This window comes from Rhinopithecus roxellana, chromosome 9 (genome assembly GCF_007565055.1).
Source record: "Rhinopithecus roxellana isolate Shanxi Qingling chromosome 9, ASM756505v1, whole genome shotgun sequence".
In the NCBI taxonomy this organism is placed as follows: Eukaryota; Metazoa; Chordata; class Mammalia; order Primates; family Cercopithecidae; genus Rhinopithecus; species Rhinopithecus roxellana.
In genome coordinates this window covers 24,548,527-24,569,585 of record NC_044557.1, presented here as the reverse complement: position 1 = coordinate 24,569,585, position 21,059 = coordinate 24,548,527, and the positions used below count along the sequence as shown (strand labels likewise).

Below are 21,059 nucleotides of genomic sequence, written 5' to 3'. Positions count from 1 at the left end.
AAATTATTTAAAGCCTCTCCAAAGACATTATAAGATTTCCAAAACAAAAACTGAATTATCCAATATGGGGAGATGCCCCGTAAAGGCTCCAGTCTGCTCTACCTCCAGTTAATAAAGATTCTCTTGGGCCCTTTGGGTGAAGGTTAAGTGCTGATCCCCTTGGCTTTGCCTCCAAGTCTCTTCTTACAGGCTTCCCATCTACTTAGAGAAGAAAGATCCAAGGAGTCACTGGAGTGAGGCCTTTCCAAAATTCCATTAAAGAATAAGTCTGTGGTGAGCCAGCACCTCGGAGTGGAAAGAGCCAGGCCTGGGAGGCAGGTGACCTGGGTCTAGTCATGGTAGAGCCACTTCAGATTGTGGATAGCTCCCTCCATCTTCTCAGGCCTGTTTCCTCATCTGTCAAATGGGTCAGACCAGCTGATCTGTAGAGCCTCTACTAGCTCATTCTGATTCTCACACTGCACAAATAAATTTAAATAACGGAATTTGTTCACAGAGTCCATGCCTGCACTGGGAATGACTCCAAACAAGAAGTGGCGTTGAAAACTGGTATCAGATGAGAGTCCCACCAAATCTGGGACCGATGTGGCAGAGCTAAGTGGATTCCAGTTTGGGAAAGTCTCAAGATCAAGAACTCCCAGGGGAGGGTGCCACCATGGGCAATGCATCCCATTAAGTCAAATGGCTGAGTCCATCTAATCTTGGCACTGTCTCTCCCCATCCTTCCTTACAATGGCATATGCTTTCTAATCTCTTAAGACTCTTTAGGCCCTTCTCTTACCATACCGTATCTCCAGAATTACTTGTGATTTTACCCATTACATGAATGAAGAATGGGCAGATGTCATATCCAAAAGCCACCATTCCCAGTACTTTCTGGCCGTTGTCAACTCTTGATATGGCTATTCAGAAGACTATGCAAACCACTGTTTCATGGTATTTATTAACATCTGCCTTAACTGCCACGTGATCTGTACCCGGCAGTCTAGCAAGAGGAGACACCATCCAGAGCAGGGGTGGGAGGTGGCAAGCAAAAGGGGCTCTTAGTTGCCCCATGTCATCCACACATTTATCCGCAGCCTGCTACAAAGATCCTACTGACTCAGCAGAAGAAACCCACAGGTTTACATTTTATCCCCTCACCCCGTTACCTGCCAGTTGTGAGGGTTCCCAAGCACTGACATGGAAAAGGGAAGAAAAAGCAGCAGGGGAAGGAGAAGCCAAAGGCACAGGTAATCCTGGCTCCTTTGTTTTCTGTGCCATGTACTCTCACCACCACCACCACCTACATTTTTTTCTTCACTACGTGTACTACTTTCTCCCTTCTTCTCCCAACACAGAGGGCAATCATTACTGGGGCTCAGGCACCAAAGGCAGCCCAGGAAGCCAGGTCGTCAATGCACGCACAATGTGTTGGTAACTCAGTAAAAAGAATTAAAAGATGCTCAGCCAACAACAATCTTGACCCCATGACTTTCAAGAACCCTCGCTGGGGGCTGCTTCTAGGTGGTCTTTATCAAGACAGTGAATTCTGTACAACATAAAAGAGTTTTAAGTCAGAAGGAAGTTTTCTGGGAAGCTGTTTATTTCATCCAGCCTTGTAAACAAACACTGAGCAAAACAAGCAAATGAAAACTCCACCTGTCCAGCCTAATAATTTTTGAAAATTTAAAATTTAAAGGCTGAATTACACATGCAGAAAGACAAATGAAACCTACATACGTACTTTCTATTTGTTACTGGTCATCAATCTTTGCAGGCCAAAGAATGAGTGATCTCCAAAGGTGAATCTTTACACTGATTACTACTACTTGTGCTAAAAGCAAAGCTAAGAGAATATTTTCTCCAAGGGGAGAGGAAGTGTTAGTATGTAGATAGTAACCTTTGTGGAGAAACAGGAAGTTTGTTTATAAAAATCAGGCTATTTTTAACTAAGAAAGAAAGCCGGTCAGAATAGAGATCTCTGCTTTGACCTGTAATTCCATCTAGACACTATCTTGTACCTCCTTTTCTACAGGGTTTCCTGAAAATGGAGAAAAGGAGCCCTTAATCTTTCCTGTAACATATTTAAGAAAGTAGAGCCTTCCCCCATGGAAGCTTTCCCTTTGGTCAGATTCTTCTCACAGTACACGAGAGTGGAAAACTCTCAACACACAGAAACACGCACAGACGCACATATCCCCTGCTCCTAGCACACACCTTCCTCTGTAGCCCTTCCACACAAGGCACACACGTATACACTCCGGTGATGCCCTCTAGCTAGCTGGGAGCCAAGTGGATAAACTTGCCCCAGTCTCTCATGTGCGATATGAGGTGAGATCATTAAGGAAGAGAGAGGTGTCATTTGGGGCAAACATCAGGCAGTGGGTGATATCATTGCTGTCAGACGATCCTCGTAAGTCCTGAAGGAGTGTCAGCTTGATTTAGAGGGGATCATTAATCTCTTCAAGGTGGATCTGTTAGCTGGATAGGTGTTAGTTGTATGGTGTGCTCTGGGGAACCAAGTTTGAAAGGACTGGAGGTGGAGTGAGTGAAGTCGTGGCCGATGGGTATCAATTACCTGGGCATGCAGTGAAGCGGGATAGGTGAAAGCAGGAGGAGGTAGAGCAGGCGCTAACTCCGCTGGGTACAGAGGGTACGGGGCCCACACTTCAGGGCTACTGGGGTAAAGTGCAGGCACTGTGAGCTCATCTGCAAGAAAAGAATAAGGCGAGAGTTAGTGGTTACCAAACAGCTGGTTTCAAATCAGAAAACAAAACACCCAAAAACCCCGAGCCCCAATCAGTGTCAGAAGCCAAATGACTCTCATTCTTTTCACAACCTGTTGTTTGTTGGCTTTGGTTCCACAAGTGCTAAGCAAGGAACGAAAACTATAACAAGAAATGCAACAAGCATCTGCTGTCTGTCTGGCCTGCTGAGATCTCAGGCCTGGACTCCGCCTTGAACACTCTGATGTCTTTCCAACTGTAGCTGGGGAACCCAAAACAGTGGGAATTTCCTGCACAAAACAGCAAATGTGGCCCTCTGAGGAAAAGGGAGAGAAAGAACCAATGAAAGATATCCCATGAGAACCCACTGCAGAGCCTTTGGGAAAACAATGGCTTAACGGCAGGGCCTCAACAGACCAGAACTGGAAGACTTTTCTGTTTATTGGCATAATTGCTATTGACAAGTCAGTCATGATCATCAAGCATTTTCCATGTAGCCCCCAGAAGTACAGGGCCAAATACTGTGACCACAGGGCATTTAAGATCTTAAAAATTCAGAGAATTGAGGTGAAAAACCTTGCGAATCCTGATTAAAATTACACTCCACAAAGATGTAAACAATTCCAGTTGCTCTTTACAGACTAACTTTTAGGGGAAAAAAGTGAGTCATGTTGCCAAGCGCCTGGTCTAAGTGTTCCTCAGGCAGCTCCAATTCCACCCAGGTCAGGCTGCAGTTGGCCAGATTGAAGGGCAAGTGCCTGGGCCTCCGATGTATCAGGAAGCAATCCATTAAAAGTAACAGCAAACACATGAGGGAGCTTCTCAGGAAAGGCAAAAATAACATCAGTCAATAGCAAGGAATCTGGGCCCTGTGAAGCAGCAATCTCAAGATGTGCTTTTATCACCTGTCAGAATCTGAAATCCAGTATGCCAAGGACGCTATCCAGGACTGCCACGGGAGTCAGCAAAAGGTGATTTGATAGTCATTAGTAACTCTGCCATTCAGGACTTTCCCTAAGTCTACAGTGCATGTGACCCAAGGTCAACAGAGTCACTTTATTCCTTCCCACCATCTAAGGAGCCATTCTAGGCCCAGTGTCTCTGCATCCTTCCCATCCCCCAAAACTTTTCAATATGGAAAGGGGACTAGCAACAGAAAACTGCTTTGCTCGGTGTGATGTGGGACTGCTCTATGGAGAAACCAGAAAGCAGCAGAGCCTGTGGGTGAATGTGGATCTGGTGGGCAGGGGGTAGGCGAGGCTTCCCCACAGCCAGCTTGCATGGCACGAGCTTCTCTCAGGATGGTAGGGAGTCAAGAGCTGACTGCTGATGATACGTTCAGAGGGCAGTTTGTACCCATTTCCAGACATGATGGGACCCCAACAATGTGGGGTGATTTAACAATCACAATGTGATTTAACATACTGTTGCTGGTTGGCCTTCCCAACTCCCTCCTCCTCTCAACAAGGCAGTAAAAGCTACCTCCCTCCTCAGGACTTGGTGATGGAAAGACAGACTGCCTGTGTATCTAGGTGGGAGAAATAAGCCCCTAAGAGTGGACTGATAATTATTATTTGGTCAGGGTAACAACAACATCACTACAGTCCTTAAAATGATCAGGTCTACAGCATCTACTGTGTTCTAGGGTGTATAGGTGCCTGTAGCCCAAGGCTTAGGGACCACCCTCAGAAGGGCTGGGAGGAGCTTAACAGATCCCTGTGCTTCCCGTTGTGATGAGACTGTGATTTCCAGAGTAACTAATGTGGGAGCCCAGCTAGTGGAAACTAACTGCTACCAGAACCAATGCCTTGAATTTTAAACAACCATTCTCAGGAATGCCAAGCTATTATTGTTGTTTAGCTACCAGGCTATTTTAAGACATTCTGAGTCTTTTAAATCCTCATACACTCATCTGTGGCCTATGCTTGTCTGTTCCCACTGTGATAGCGGAAGACAATAAAGCTATAAAGACTATAAAACTGATACATACAACTGATTCCAAATGACAGAGCCCTCAGGGGGAACGTGTTTGACCTGAAGCCTGTCAGTGGTCCTTCCTTATCGTCCTGGCTAACTGGGGTGGGGTGGGTAGAGGTAGTTACCTGATCAGTGGGTTCTTCCTTTAGAAACTTTAAAAAATGAAATGAATATGTCCTTTAAGATATCTGATCCTAAAGAGATAAGCAACACAGATAAGCTGGAATCAGATTTCAATGTCAGCCTGACTGCTGGAATTTATGATTTCCAGACCTTTCTCTCTTTTTATCCTGAAGCATTACTTCCCATTAGTTCTTTACTGATGCTTAGACACAATTCACTATTAACATTTGCACAAAACCTAGGCCAGCAGGAAAGAGGATTTGCTCTGAAATCCCCTAAACTCAAAATTGCTGAGTAATAGTAAAGTAGTGGTAAGGCAGAGTCTAAAAGAGATTAAGGTGAACTCACACTTGATAAATCCCTTGATACATCTTATCATCTCTGTCTCCCTTCTCCCCTCATGAAGGAATGTGGAGTTACCATAAACATCAAAAGATACATGGCCTGACCAGGTCAGGATCGCACCTGAAGCAGGCCTCACAAACACCTGACTTTTCGGTAGGAACCTGAGCACTCTCCTCACACACACACACACTCCTTTGATGGAAGTGGGAATTAAAGCAGAATGAGCTTTTTGCATTTGTTTGCTTTTTCGTTGCTTGAGAAAATTACAAAAGCTAAAGAGAACGGTTTTCCACAGCACAAGCCCTTCACAAGGACTCCCCACTGAAGCAGGAGGCAAGGGCCTGATGGGTTTCACCTTCCTGAGTCACTGCCCATCCTGCTCAAACTTTACAGGATGGAAGGCTGAAAAAAGAAGACAAAGATTGCTGCCCAAGGCCCACTGGGATGAATTGGAGTTTAGGGAGGGGGTGAGATTCCTCTTGACAAAAGAGGCTCTTGACCACCCAGAGTGAGCCAGGCCCCAGTGAGCAGAAAGAGGGCAGATCAAGAGGCCAGGGCTTTTTTGTCTGGGCCTAATCCGTCCCTCCTGAGAGGCTGGGCAAATCCTTTCCCATTGCACCAATCTGGCTACATCTTTTCTTTTTTGCACCTTCTGAGGATAACGTTGTTGAGGGCTCACAATATACATCTGAATAGGCTTTTTTTCTTAGCATGAGAATATGCAACCAGAAGAGCTCAAATTGGATTCTGAAAAACAAGGACTAGAAACTTCCAGCGCCACCCTGTAATCCCTTTGAAACCAAAGAACTGCAGAGCGTCTGATGAAGGTTTAAGCCTACAGAGCTTGGGAAGATCATCTTCTGCCTTTTCGTTTTAGATGAGGAAACAGATGCAGAAAGGTGAAGCTTCCAGTCTACGGTCACATTGAAAGAGAGATAAACATGAATGACTCTTAGAAACAACTGAGAGATGGAAGAACAAGGAGAATCTTTAATGGACTTAAGTATGGCCATATATCTCTGAGTTTAGTTGGTAACACAAGGTTTAAGAACTTTTTTGAGGCCGGGCGCGGTGGCTCATGCCTGTAATCCCAGCACTTTGGGAGGCCGAGGTGGGCAGATCACAAGGTCAGGAGATCGAGACCATCCTGGCTAACAGTGAAACCCCATCTCTACCAAAAATACAAAAAATTAGCCGGGTGTGCTGGCAGGCACCTGTATAGTCCGAGCTGCTCAGGGGGCTGAGACAGGAAAATCTCTTGAACCCGGGAGGTGGAGCTTGCAGTGAGACAAGATTGCACCACTGCACTCTAGCCTGGGCACAGTGAGACTCCGTCTCAAAAAAAAAAAAAAAAAGAACTTTTTTGCCTCCTGAAAACGTCTATTTGGAAATATTCCACAGCAACTTCATGCTTGACATACCCAAAACTAAATATGCTCCCTCAATGACCTGTCCTCATTGGCTCCAGATTTCAGTAAGATGCTACCTTCCACTCAGCTGTCCACACCACACACCCGGTGGTCACCCCATTCTCCCTCTCATTCATTCTTTCATCAAGGTCCTGGTGAATCTATCCCATGATCCAGCTTGATCTTCACCAACACTACTGGATTACTGAAAAGGCCTCCTAAAAGCCCTCCTGGCTTCCACACTCATGTCAAGACAACTTTAAAAATACACATTTTGGCTGCATGCAGTGGCTCACACCTGTAATCCCAGTGCTTTGGGAGGCAGAGGCAGGAGGAGGAAGATCAACTGGGCCCAGGATTTGAGACAAGCCTGGGCAACTTTAGGGAGACCCCATATCTTAAAAAAAACAAAATACTAGCCAGGCCTGGTGGTACATACCTTTAGTTCCAACTACTTGGGAGGCTAAGGTGGGAAGTTCACTCGAACCTAGGACTTATTTGAGGTTGCAGTGAGCTGTGACTGTGCCACTGCACTTCCAGCCCATGGTAACACAGTAAGACCCTCCCTGTCTCTTAATTTAGTCATGCCACTTAAAACCCTTCTATGATTTCCTCTTGCTCTGTGGATACTGCCTGAACTCCATGTAATGGCCTATAAGACCCCAAATGATCTGGCCCTCATTCTCCTCTCCAGCTCTGATTCTCATCTGGTTCTCCCTCATGGTCTGGGATCAGTCACTTCCATTGCATGACTATGCCTTCCTCTCTCCCACACACTGCTCCCTCTGCCAGGGGCACTCTTCTCCCCCTCCTCCTGCCTGGCTTAACTTTTACTCATCAGTTACTTACTCCTTCCACCCAGCTTAACTCTTCACTGTGCTCTACTTAGATGCCGCTTCCGGGGGCGGGGAGGGGCCTGGCCTCGCACTTCTAGTCTAGAAGACTGCTTTCTCTGTGCTCCACCATATCCTGCACCTCCCCAGGCACAGCAGTTACCTCCTGGACGGCAAGCTCTTATTCTTGCTTACCAATGCCTACCACCATATTATAAGACAGTATCAAGAAATCAACCATTTGGGCCAGATGCAGTGGCTTACGCCTGTAATCCCAGCACTTTGGGAGGTGGAGGTGGGTGGATCACTTGATATCTGGAGTTCGAGACCAGCTTGGCCAACATGGTGAGACCCTATCTCTACTAAAAATACAAAACTTAGCTGGGTGTGGTGGTGCACACCTGTAATCCCAGCTAATTGGGAGGCTGAGGCACAATAATTGATTGAACCTGGGAGGTGGAGATTGCAGTCAGCCAAGATCGCACCACTGCACTCCAGCCTGGGCTACAGAGCGATATTCTGTCTCAAAGAAAAAAAAAAGAAAGAAAAAAGAAAAAAAAAGATTAAAAAAAAAAATCAACCATTTGCTTAATACTTGAGAAAATGAAGAAAAAATATACTTCCATCCTGCCTTCAGGTGAAGAAATAGTCAGACTGAGGGTTCATTCTGGGTGGAAGAGAAATATGCACATAAAGGCACCACGATCTATCTAAGGTCTCATAGATAACTTATAATGTCTGAACTGAGACCAGAACTCAAGTCTCTTGTCTCATAGTTCGGGGTCCCTTCTATACACCATCCTTTCCTCCCTGGGGTGGGTGATGCCCCCACTGCTGCTGGTGGTGACAGGGCCCCATTTGGAATGCAGGTGGTCTTTATGTCTGGCTTTTTAGCATACTCAATTTGCTATAAGAAACTCAGGGACAGAGTCTTCCAGGAGAGCTTGCCTCGAAGATGAAGAATTTGGCCAGGAAAAACAGCAGCCATGACACAGAAAATCCAAACATGATGAAAAATTCCATTTTTAATAGGAATAATATAAATTTTGAAACAAGAAAAATAAATCAAGGATTCTGTTAGCAGTCAACTCCCACTCACATACCTCAGCAAGTAGTTGATCCATGTCTGTTAAGTAAGCCTTTTAAAAATCAGCCATACAAGGCCCACTCTTTTAAGTACTACTAGCCTATTCAGACATGCGCTTCCGCCACAGGACTAAGAATATAGCCCACGCCAGCTCCCATGGCGCAGGGCAGTGCACACTAGCTCCTGTGATAGGGTGAATGACATTTCCCCAAATTCACATCCACCTGGAACCCCAGTACGTCACTGTTTTTGGAAACAGGGTCTTTGCAGATAGATTTAGGAATCTTGAGACAGACAGGGACTGGAATGGTATGTCTACAAACAGGAATGCCTCAGAGTCTCTAGAGGATCCAACACTGCTGACACCATGATTTCAGATTTCTGGTCTCCTAAACTGTGAGAGAACGGATTTCTGTCCGTTGAAGCCACCCAGTTTCTGGTAATTTGTTGCGGCAGCCCTAGGGAACTAATGCGGTTCCCATAGAATGTCAAACACATCACTGGCTTCCCAAGAAGACAAATGTAGATGAAGATTTTTATGAAAGAAGCTAATGAAAAGACTGAGTGTTGCCGGGCATGGTGGCTCATGCCTGTAATCCCAGCACTTTGGGAGGCCGAAGCGGGTGGATTACTTGAGGTCAGGAGTTCGAGACCAGCCTGGCCCACATGGTGAAACCCTGTCTCTACTAAAGATACAAAAATTAGCTGGGTGCAGTGGTGGGTGCCTGTACTCCCTGCTACTTGGGAGGCTGAGGTAGGAGAATCGCTTGAACCTGGGAGGCAGAGGCTGCAGTGAGCCAAGATTGCACCACTGCACTCTAGCCTGGGCAACACAGTGAAACTCAGTCTCCAAAAAAAAAAAAAAAAGTGGGCGAATAGCTCAAAGGAGGTGTTTTCCACCACCCAGCACTAATGACCATGGCGATTTTTGTGTTCTGTACAGGGAACCAACTGTACTATGTGCTGCAGTCATGAGGAGAAATCAAGTCTCGGCTTGGCTCTCCACTATTTCTACTTTCTCTCTATCATGGACCTTGGTCATTTCCATTGCTTCAACTACTAATTCTATTTAGGATGATTCAAAACCTATAGCTTTGATTTCTACTCCAATGTAAACACCGTAAATTCATCAAACTCAACTCATCGAGAAGTGAACTTACTGTCATTCATAAACCAATTCCTCTTCTTACCGCCAACACTTTCCTTTATCCCTTTTACTCAGGCTAGAAGCCTTCATCACTTCCTATGTCCAAACAATTGCTAAGTCCTAATAACAATAGAGATGACAAAGATAATGACAGTGATGATAGCAGTAGTAAGGACAGTAGGAGCTCGTGTTTACTGAGCACATTCTGTGCACCAATCATCCTCATGGGAGACATTAGCAAGAGCTCCTTTTACCTTATGAGAAAGCTGAGACACAGCAAGGTTAAATATCCAGCCCAACGACTCTCACAGAACCAGGATGTGAATCGATCCAGATCATGAGTCCAGACCCTTCACTTCTGCACTTCACTGCCTTTCTCCATGTTCATTATCTCCATCTACTGATGATAAAGATATCTTCTTTATGTCTTTCTCATTCCCATCCCTACTTCTATTACCCAAATGCAGGTTCTCAGCCAGACCGACTTTAACTTCCGCTGTCTCCCCACTCCACTATTTCTCTAGTACAAACTGCAGAAGCAACAAGTTGTCTGCAAAAAAGCAAACAGACCCCAAAATACGTATGCCAAGGAAATTCCAAAAGCAGGTGGTCATGATTCAACTGGCCCAGAGTCACTTCTCCATTTAATGATTTTCCGCCATGCTTTTGACCAGTCACTGCTCTGATGATTGTCTTCTTCCTTTACTGCCCACCTCTTCGAGGCCAAGAAATCCTGCAACGCAATCCAGGATTTTAAAAGGATCTGCTTTCTAATCTTAGAGTTGAAGGGAACCCTGAGCATGAGCGGGAAGAAAACTGTTCCTCTGGGAACTTAAGCCACTACTATTACCTACTCTTACTCATCACATGGGGACATTTTCATTCCTCTTCTTTCCTATGACCTGCAGCTGCTGGGATGAGGGTTACCCAGAGTTTCCCCAGGAAAGTCCATTCCCTGGCATTAGCAGACTGAAGATTCAAAGTGTCTGCCAGCCTCTCTGCGAGCCTGAATTTCCTGACAACTGCAGTCAAGTCTGGATGTTTAACAGGAGCTGTATTTTCAGAACGTAATGGTTTTACGTCATATGAACAACCTAAGAAAATCTGCTCAGTCCCACTCTGCTAGAGACCTGGGTAAGCTTCATGAGAGCTGCATACTGTTCTGTTAGATTCACTACTGTGCCCTCCACAAAGGAGGTTCACAAAGGAGAAAGAGTAGAAAAGGAAGGAAAATAAATTTCTTCTAACATAAAAAAAAAGTGTTTTAGGATGTATATCTTCAGGGCAACTTGAGTCTATGATTCAGGTGGAAATTAATTTTTTTAAATAAAAAAATTATAAACAAAAAGTGTTTTAGTAAAACTTTCATTCGTCATTCACACACCTCTTCTGGCATACATCTGTTATGTGGTGAGGGAGGAAAGGGAGCAAGGAAGAAGGATGGTTATGACAGCAAGGGGAGGCAGAGGTGTCTTTTTAATGAAATTGCTGCTTGGGTTCATCTCTATCTAGTCCATAGAAAAGAGATGATCTCTTATTGAACTAGAAGGTCCCCGAGTGCAGGGCCTGTGTCTCTAGCGCTTACTGCTGTATCTCCAGTACCCAGCACAGTGCATGTTACACAGCAGACATTCACTCATGCATTATTGATTGATTTATTTAGAGACAAGGTCTCCCTATGTTGCCCAGGCTGGAGTGCAGCGGCTGCTCGCAGGTGTGATCATCAATGCGCACTACAACTTCAACTCCTTGGCCCATATGATCCTCTCTCCTCAGCCTTCCAGATAACCTTGCCAAGCTTTCAGAAATGAACATTTTATGGACCTCAATACACCTAACTGTGCTGTTTGAATGTATAATCCCCAAAGTAGCAACATTTATACCAGTTTTTAATATAATAACACTGGGAATCATCCTTAAAAACAGAACGGGGCACATACTTGTAACCCCAGCTACTCCAGGTGGGAGGATCACCTGAAGCCAGGAGTTCAAGGCCAGCCTAGGCAAACACAGTGACACCCTGTATCTAAAGAAATGTTATTAAAGTCTATTATTTTCATGTAGATTTCTTTGATAATTAATGAAGTTGACCTAATGAACTTTCCATTTCTTAGCTGGGACTCTTAGTAGGGACAGGTGCTGCCTAAAAGAGTGTTCATCAAGGCACGGAGCTCTCGTGAAAATCCAGTATAGACCAGATATCCTTTCTTATACCTCCCAAAACAGCCTATGTGTACCCTGAACACTGCACCTACTACTTACATGAAAAATTATCTTTTTCTGTGTCTATGTCCTTCACAAAACTGTAATCTCCTATCCTCAGCACATATGTCTGGCACACAGAACATATTCAAGAAAAGTTAGTTAAAATTAACGATATTACAAAGTGCCTACAACTAACTTACAACTAGCAAGAGGACATAAACTTCAGAATTATGTAATTCACCCAATGATTTACAGTTTAGCACATTTCCTTGACTTTTAAGAAAATGTCAGTTTTCTTAAATCTGCAAAGGTTCCAGTCCTTGAAGAAAAAAGGCAGAAACTAATAACTTGTCATAGTTATCAGTTTTAAAGAGACTGCCACTGACCTAGGAAACTGATGAGTCAGAACCCCAAAATATACTCCATAGCACAAATAACACAAATCTAGACACACACATAAGCAAACTCTTCTATGAGCCACGTGAGGAACTCCAGAATGAAGCTGTGTGTCTGAACTGAGCTCCCACTCTCACCCATGGCCTTCTCCTGTTCTAGGAACTCAGCAACTCCACCACCCACATTCTTCTGGTTCCCCATCTATGCTGGCTAGCCGTGGGCTACTTGCCCTTGATCTATCCACAGGGAATGCTAAAAACATCAATGACTGAAATCTTATTTTAAAATTATGTTAATGTGTCCCTAGAAACCAGAACAAGTATTTATTTTGTGCTTATGTGTATAGTATCCTTCACAAGCATAAAGTCTCAATCTCCCCTTAGTCCTTTGAGCTAGATACTAACATTTCCATTTTACAGATGAAGAAATTGATGCTTGGAGAGTTTTAGTGACTTGTCCAAGGTCATATACAGCTTATAGGTAGAGGGATACAAATCTAAAGAATCTGTTTCCAGAGTCTACATTCCTGACAAGGCATCACTGCCTTCAAAGTGAGTTTCTGTGCTTTTCAGAAGTCAGAGTGCAAATTGTAGTTTTAGGCTAAAAACAAACAATTTTTTTTTTCGGGGGGGAAGAGTCTCATGCTCTCACCGGGCTGGAGTACAGTGATGCAATTTTGGCTCACTGCAACCTCCAGCTCCTGGGTTCAAGCGATTCTCCTGCCTCAGCCTCTGGAGTAGCTGGGATTATAGGCGCCCGCCACCACGCCCAGCTAATTTTTTGTATTTTTAGTAGAGACGGGGTTTCATCATATAAGCCAGGCTGGTCTCAAACTCCTGACCTCGTGATTCACCCACCTCAGCGTCCCAAAGGGCTGGGATTACAGGCGTGAGCCAGTGCCCGGCCAAAACAAACAATTTGTATAGACTTGAAATAATTTAACCTGGCATTCTGGTGGGGGAAATAACCTGATTTGTGTACAAGAAAAAATTATACTGTTATTAGTCCTGAAAAGAAATTCTACAGCATCTGTTCTACACTTCTTTGACTTATTCACTAGCACCAGATATATCAGGCACCACAATGGCAATGGATATGAAGAAGCCTGCTAAACATTTCTGTGTGCCAAGGAATTTGATCATCTCTTCAAGCCAGGCTAGATCAATCACTTAAGTAAGAAAAGCCTGTTACTACCAATTACTGTGAAACAAGAAAAACCTACAGGAGCAGAGTCACCCATGGACCCAGAATTCTCTCTCCACAGGTAACAAAGCTGCTAGCAACAAAGTGTGGAAATCTCAAAAGTGCCCTCCTTTTCCAAACTCTCCTACTTTGATTCATTCATGTTTTAAAAATCTGATGCCCTTGGATTAAATTTTCAGTGCAAAGCAAAACTCCACTTCTGGAAACATCTGTTGTCTGAGAGTTGCTTTCCTTCACCTCCCTTGCTTTCAGAGGCAAGTTAGTTCCACATTGCCACTGAAGGGTAATCCCCCTGCATACTCCATGATCACAGTGAATAAAAAATATTTTCTGAGAGTGTTAAGCCATGGGGCCACAAGATGGATGAAATAATTGGGCAGTCTCCAGTTACAAAAAACAAAATGAGGCTAATTCTTAAGTGAAGTTATGACTAGCATGAATAAATAAAGCCCACAAAATCCAAAAATGTCCATTTGGTCGGGGCCACTCTCACATTTTAATTCATTTTGGTTAACAAGTGTTTGTCTTCAACAAACACTTACTGGGCACCTGCTGCTAGTTGAGTATCATCAGCATTTATTTTTCCAGCCCAGATTTGGGGCAGTAATGCTGAGTTACAAAAGGACCTGATTCTCTACAGGTAATTCCTGTTTAACTGAATGTATCCTGGCGATCCTGGGTGGGAGTGTGTAGCAGAACGTACTAGAAACTATTTGGAAATGGAACTCTTTATTTCACAGTGGCAGGTTATTAGGAAGATGCGGTATGTCATCTGAAAAGTGCCCAAAGACCTGGGAACTCTTTAGAGGGTGAGGAGATGGTCACTGAAAAGGGTATGGACAAGAAAAGAACAAATGACCTCCTTGTATCAGTATTATAGGTGAGGTAATTCCGGAATGTATGTGTACGGTGGTGAAAGGTGACTCAATAAGCTTCACCTGAAAGTCAAACCGGCGTTTCTCCCCTTTAAGTCCTTTAGTTGTAAATGTTACCAGCCGTACAACACTGGATAACTTACCTAATCTCTGCCAGCCTCCGATTCCTCAGATCAAAATAAAAACAAAAACTAACACATAGTTCATTATAAAAACTGAATGCGAATTTGACATGCATATAGTAAGTGCACGGTGTCAAACAACAACATTAATAACTGACATTAATATAGGAAAAAAGGTAAGGAATACAATCTGGGAGTATAAATAATGTTGTCTCTGCTATAGGAAATCTATCCTCAGTACAAAAACAATCCCTTGATTCATCAGATGATCTGGAGTCATTACCTACCAGAGGGAGGTGGCAGGGAGTGGCGCTTTGGAATGTATGCCCTCAGCCACTTCTCATGTTTAACTGTTTCTTCCTCATTCTTCGTGCCTCAGACATATTGTTCAGCTCTTTTGTGCTAAGAATAAATTAGTGATCACTAGAAGATAGAGCTTTGTTAACTATATTGGTGTTCACGTACTTATTTTTAAAATAAGAACAATGCTCTCTTCATTTAAGAGCAGAAGACTTTCTTTAAAAGAAATCTCACAGCCCTCCAGCTTCACCAGGGAAATGTGATCTGCTCAAAAAATCTACTTAACTTTATTAAACAAAATTGGCTGAGTACCTTGGGAGACTCTGATCTACACAATTCCCTTATCATTCATTCCACCGGCTGCAATGAACCTGCCAATTTACAATAAGCAGCTCCAGGTGTCCATGTACCTCAGTTCCCCTGAATGGTCATATTTTATCTTCCTTTTACTCTCCATCTCTTTGCCTTCTAAAAATCACAAAGATTTAACCACAAGTTTAAGAACAACCATAACAAGGCCCAAATTTTAATTATGCAGGAGGTTAATAGTCACACTGTTGACTTTCCGGTAAGATAAACAGTAAAAACTTGGCAAATGCTAATGTAAACAACTCCCCCCTCCTGCCCTCTCATTCCTGAAGACTGTACTCATTCTTGGGAACTGAATGACAGGCAGAGTTCATATATGAGAACAGGGTATCCTAACCTGGTTAGAAGCACTGAAATACCAAAAGAAAACTGCAAGAGTTTAGACTGAGCTTCTTCGTTCTGCGGAATAGTAAGTAATCCTATCTCATGAGGATCACTGCTCTGGGATGAACTGATTACCTTCAAAAACTAAAAAGGTTGCCTGTCAGTCTGAAATCTTTTTTTCAATTGCACTGATGCAAAATCAAGGAAATCTGGGCATTAGGGTCAGCAGGAAGGCTGGTTGACTCTGGAATGACTTCAGATCTTTGGCAGGTGATCCAACACAGGAACGAAGGAGTTTCTGGGGTTTCTTCCCTCCCTAAAGCTTCAGAACATTTTAGAATGAAGATGTCCAAGCCATCCCAGCGCAGGCAAGGTCCCCTACAAATCTAGAACCGACTGCTGGTTAAGTATTATGAAGATGGTCATACAAAGTTCTTTTTAATTAGTGAAGGGGAAATACCTTAATGTTCAAATCTATGGGCTAGTTCAATAACTACAAAATGGTCCATTATAGCCACCGAAAATAGTAACATAAAAGACCTGTCTATAAAGATGGAAAAAGGTACATAAACAAGTGAAATATATATATATATATAATACAAGCACATACATATACATATGGTTTGCATGAGGGATTGGTATAATGCTTTGGTAGGTAGATCTAGGTTTGAAGTCCCTGGTCACTTACCACCTATGTGACCTCCGCCAAATTTCCTTATCAAAAAAGGAGGAGGAGGAAGAATAGTAGTAGTAGTACCTGTTCTCATAGGTTGTCATGATAATTGAAAAGGTAAAGTGTTTAAGAAAACTTCCTGGACCGGGCGCGGTGGCTCAAGCCTGTAATCCCAGCACTTTGGGAGGCCGAGGCAGGTGGATCACCTGAGGCTGGGAGTTCGAGACCAGCCTGACCAACATGGAGAATCCCCATCTCTACTAAAAATACAAAATTAACTGGGCGTGGTGGTGTGTGCCTGTAATCCCAGCTACTCGGGAGGCTGAGACAGGAGAATTGCTTGAACCCGGAAGGAGGTTGCAGTGAACCGAGATCGCACCATTGCACTCCAGCCTGGGAAATAAGAGTGAAACTCCATCTCAAAAAAAAAAAAAGAAAAAGAAAAGAAAGAAAGAAAACTTCCCACAATAGAACACATATTCAACCATATTGTTGTGTTTACCTGTCTGGATAGTGGAGACTGAGAAACCCAGAGTCAGAGAAGTTAAATAACTTGGCCCATTCCCCCACAGCTAACGTGATAGACTTGTATTTCAAAACTCAGGTCAGCCTGACTGTCAATACTGAGGCTACTGGTTCTCTGCAACATGGTGTGATGCTCCAGCTTGAAATCAGGAGATCTCATCCTGGGGTGGTTCTCAGCTTATGTTGTGATATACATGCCAGCTAAAACTTGGGCTCTGTACGATAGGCAAATGGTGGAAACAACTCAAGTGTCCATCAACAAATGAATAAACAAGATGTAGTTTACAAGATATCCATACAATGGGTCATCACTCAGTCATAAAAAGGGATGGAGTTCTCGTATATGCTACAACATGGATGAACCTTGATGACATTATGCTAAGGGAAAGAAGCCAGACACAAAAGGACAAATATTGTATGATTCTACTTATATGAGGTATCTAGAGTAGGCAAATTAACAGAGACAGAAAGTAGATTTTCAGCTACCAGGTGACAAGGAAAAGAGGGAATGGGGAGTTACAGCTTAAAGGTTAGAGTCATTTTTCTTTCTTTCTTTTTTTTTGAGATGGAGTTTTGCTCTTGTTGCCCAGGCTGGAGTGCAATGGCACCATTTCAGCTCACTGCAACCTCCGCCTCCCGGGTTCAAGCAATTCTTCCGCTTCAGTGTCCCGAGTAGTTGGGATTACAGGTATGCAGTTAGAGTTTTTAAGGTGATGAAAAAGTTTTGGAAATAGATAGTGGTGACGGATGCAAAACACTGTGAATGTAATTGATGTCACTAAATTGTACACTAAAAAAATGGCAGGTTTATGTCAAATATATTTTACCACTTTTTTTTTTTCTTGAGACGGAATCTCGCTCTGTTGCCCAGGCTGCAGTGCAGTGACGTGATCTCGGCTCACTGCAAGCTCCGCCTCCTGGGTTCCAGCGATTTTCCTGCTCAGCTTCCTGAATAGCTGGGACTACAAGGGGCATGACACCACACTTGGCTAATTTTTAATTTTTTTTAGTATAGACAGGGTTTCACCATGTTAGCCAGGCTGGTCTCAAACTCCTGACCTCAAGTGATCCACCCATCTCAGCCTCCAATGGTGTTGGGATTACAGGCGTGAGCCACCGTGCTGGGCCTTACCACAATTTCTAAAAATTAATAACATAACAAAAAATACTGAGTTGCATGCTTTAAATTGAATGGTATGTGAATTACAGCTCAATAACGCTGCTAAAACAAACCAAACAACCCCACCTTAGGGTCTGTGACCTGACAGACTTGGCTTTAAACCTCAGATGAGCAGCTTACCAAATGTGACCATGGGCACATTTTAAAAACTCTGAGCTTAATGCCCTCTTTGTAAAATGAGAATAATAACTGTATTTACGGAACAGGGTGTTGTGAAGATTGAATGAGATAACAAATACAACGCGTTTAACAGAAATGTCTTGAATGAGTAACAGCTGCTGTTATCATCATTCTTGAACTTCTTATTCCTAAAGATGCCCAAAGGTCAAACAGGCACCATCTACTGACCCCAGGTTTCACCAGTTCCCAGAACTATGTAAGACCTAATGACCCACCATGGTCACAGGTATGTCCCGGCTCCCCATCTGGAGCCCATCAGGCAAACATACTTGCAGGAGTTTCCCCCATCCTATGTGTCCTGTCCACCCACCCCTCTTTCTCCAGTCTCTTTACCAGTAAAATCTCAGGGCTGATCAGACAAGGGATAGAAAAGACAGGGAACTAAATCCTATTGCAGAGGCTGCTTGAGCACCTTAGTACCTCTCCGAAAGTAATGTAACATCCCACATACACAGAGTCCACCACTAAACAAGGATTACCATGTTAAACCTATCTTTATGGATATTATAACCAAGGTGAAAGTGAAACAATCTCTCAATGTATGCCTTATTCTCCATCTCTTCTCAAGCGCTAAATCTACCCAGCTCCTTCACCCTTTTCTCAGACACTCCTCTTCCCAATCTTTCATTTTTTTTCCATGCTGGATCCCCTCCAAGTTTTCCTTTTCTCACACTGTGCTGAGGCCCAGCACAGGATGCTGGGGCTGGGAATAGTTTGGTAAACGGATCATGAAGCCCACAGCACACAGTGTGGGGCTTGGATGGTAAATTATGAAAAGATTGGGCTGTGTATGTAACCAATGGCTGTGGGCCAGCTAGTGGGTGATGAGACGGTAGTTTACAAATGTCTCAGAGGGAATAGAAACTGTTGGGAGAGTTGTCTCTGGATCTTCAAAGAGAATTTATGAAAAAAGACGAGAATAGAAAATTTAATTCAGAGACCTGGGGAACCAGCAGTGGAGGAAAGAAGAACAAACTCCACCCAGAGTGAGACTGGGAGACCCCAGAAAAGGCTTCCCAGGGTAGCTGTGTGATTAGGGACGAGAGGAAGGCCTGTGGTGTGGATGCTCACACCAGCTTCCAGGGCCGTTTCATCTGGTAATTCCTCTGATCCTGCTACAAATATAGAATGAGTAGCCTGTCTGAGGGTTTACAAGAACTCACTTCAATGTTTTGTCAGAACGTTATTTTTCTCAGGGTGTATTTACTTCCCATAATAGAATATCTTTAGATGAGAATCAGGTCCAAAGGGGCAAATGGTGCTGGAAATAGAGGTGGAGAGAGAACTGGGAAAGTTTTCTAAGTACGTATCAGAAGAACAGGCTAGCATGCCCTTTTTAGGATGGAGCTACAGAGCGCTATCTGAATCATCACCCCGGCACTTTTGGTGATGCATTTAATTCGCTTAAATTTTTTTAGATGAGAAAATACCTAAAACAAAGCCACATCTCCTTTAAAATCTGTTGCTGAGTTCTTTCTGATAATGTAAATTCTCCTTCTTCCAGATCTGCAACAGCTCCCAATACCTTTTGAATTAAAGAAAACTACTAATTGTAATCCAGGATTCCCATTTCCTTCTTCCCAAATTTATTGCACACCATCAACTCACCCCTAGCTTGGTAAAATTAGTTATGATTTCCTGAATGAAGTCAGTCTTGCCACTAAATTTTCAAATCTGTTCTTCCTTTTGACTGGAATGTAATTCATCTAAATCAAGGGGTAGCCACATACATCCAGAATTGCTTTTCTCCAGGCTGTGTGTGCTTCCAGAACCAACCTCAGGGCTTCCCAGTCTTCAGTAAAATAAAATTGGGCTTAGAAAATTTATCTCAGTGGATTGTTTTCACTTTGGGGAACCTGCCTTCCACCAACAGTCCCACATAAATGTAATCAGTATCTATGCTGCTGCCTGAATAAACATAGTTCTACAGCAGTAACCAACACAGTAGAGCAATTAACCTACATTTGGAAAGCCAGGCAAGCTTTATGAAGGAAGCGATGGTGAAGGTGACTTCTCAAGGACAAGTAGCTAATTTGTAAAGGTATTAAATTTATGGCCAGAGAATGGGTACTCTAAGCAAAAAGCCTGAAGGCAAAGAAAATACATGATGGCCTCTCTTTGGACTCCCAGAGCTAAGTATTGTTGGAACATGGCTTTCAAGGAGACCTAATAGCTGGAGATCTGGGGATGAGGAGTGGGGGCGCAGATCATGAAGGGCCTGCACGCCGTGCTAAAGAGGTGGACTCTACAAAGTGGGAAGTGAACCTCTTCTCATGTCACTATGGGATTCCCCCATCTATTAGAAATGGCTTTTCATCAAACGGACATCTGTTACCATAATTGCTACTAATCTGGGATTTAAGTGCATCAAATATTTTCAAATGCATCTATACATTTCTCATGAGTGGCAAGGAATTCTTTCACACACTGTATAGGTATTCAGAGGAGCATTCAAGAGAAGCAGCTTAGGGCTGGAAGCCTCAGAGTAATTGGTCAGGGCTAGGAAGGCCAGCTGGAGGAGCTGCAACCTGCAGACAGCTCTACAGCATGGGCCCTGACACCCACCACCTACCTGGCCTTAGGTCTCTGCCACATCAAATGCCTTTCTCTGTACTAGAGTCACCTACCTACGTTCCTCTGCAAGCAGTTTCCATTATCCTGACCTAAAACGTCATTATTGATTCACTGAAAGGAGTAATTCCTTGCAGAAACTGCAAAAAAAGTTCTTATGGTTCTATTTCAGTATAAAGTCTCACACTTTTATCTGATGGTTTGTTTTATGGCTTCTGAATTTTAGATGACTTCAGAGAGGAAGCTAGTGAACTCTGAAAGGACATCATTTACATGTGTTTGCTGTATCAGGTAGCACTTACCATACATAAATAGGGAGTTGTGGGGAAGAAAAACAGAAAGATTTCTAAAGTTTCTACAGGATTACTGTAGATTCTTTTTATTGCGGAGGAGGAGGAGGAAGGAGAAGGGTCAAGTGGGAAAATGATTATATGATTTAAAATACTTTTTAAAAGAATCACATAGTTTCCTGTTTGCATATCTCTTTTGGCATTTGTTGGTATCTGT

At 43.5% G+C, this 21,059-nt stretch overlaps 1 protein-coding gene across 3 annotated transcripts in view; it reads right to left on the bottom strand.

The window, feature by feature from the left end:
* Positions 1-21,059, bottom strand: part of RBPMS (RNA binding protein, mRNA processing factor) — a 191,884-nt gene that overhangs the window by 25,529 nt on the left and 145,296 nt on the right. For 2 of the 3 annotated variants that reach the window (XM_010370886.2, XM_010370885.2), the window contains exon 6: positions 2,561-2,691. In XM_010370886.2, coding sequence (XP_010369188.1) covers positions 2,561-2,691 — 131 coding nt within the window. Of the gene's footprint in view, positions 1-924; positions 2,692-21,059 lie in introns of those variants that run through there. The other variant, XM_010370884.2, reaches the window with a different exon arrangement.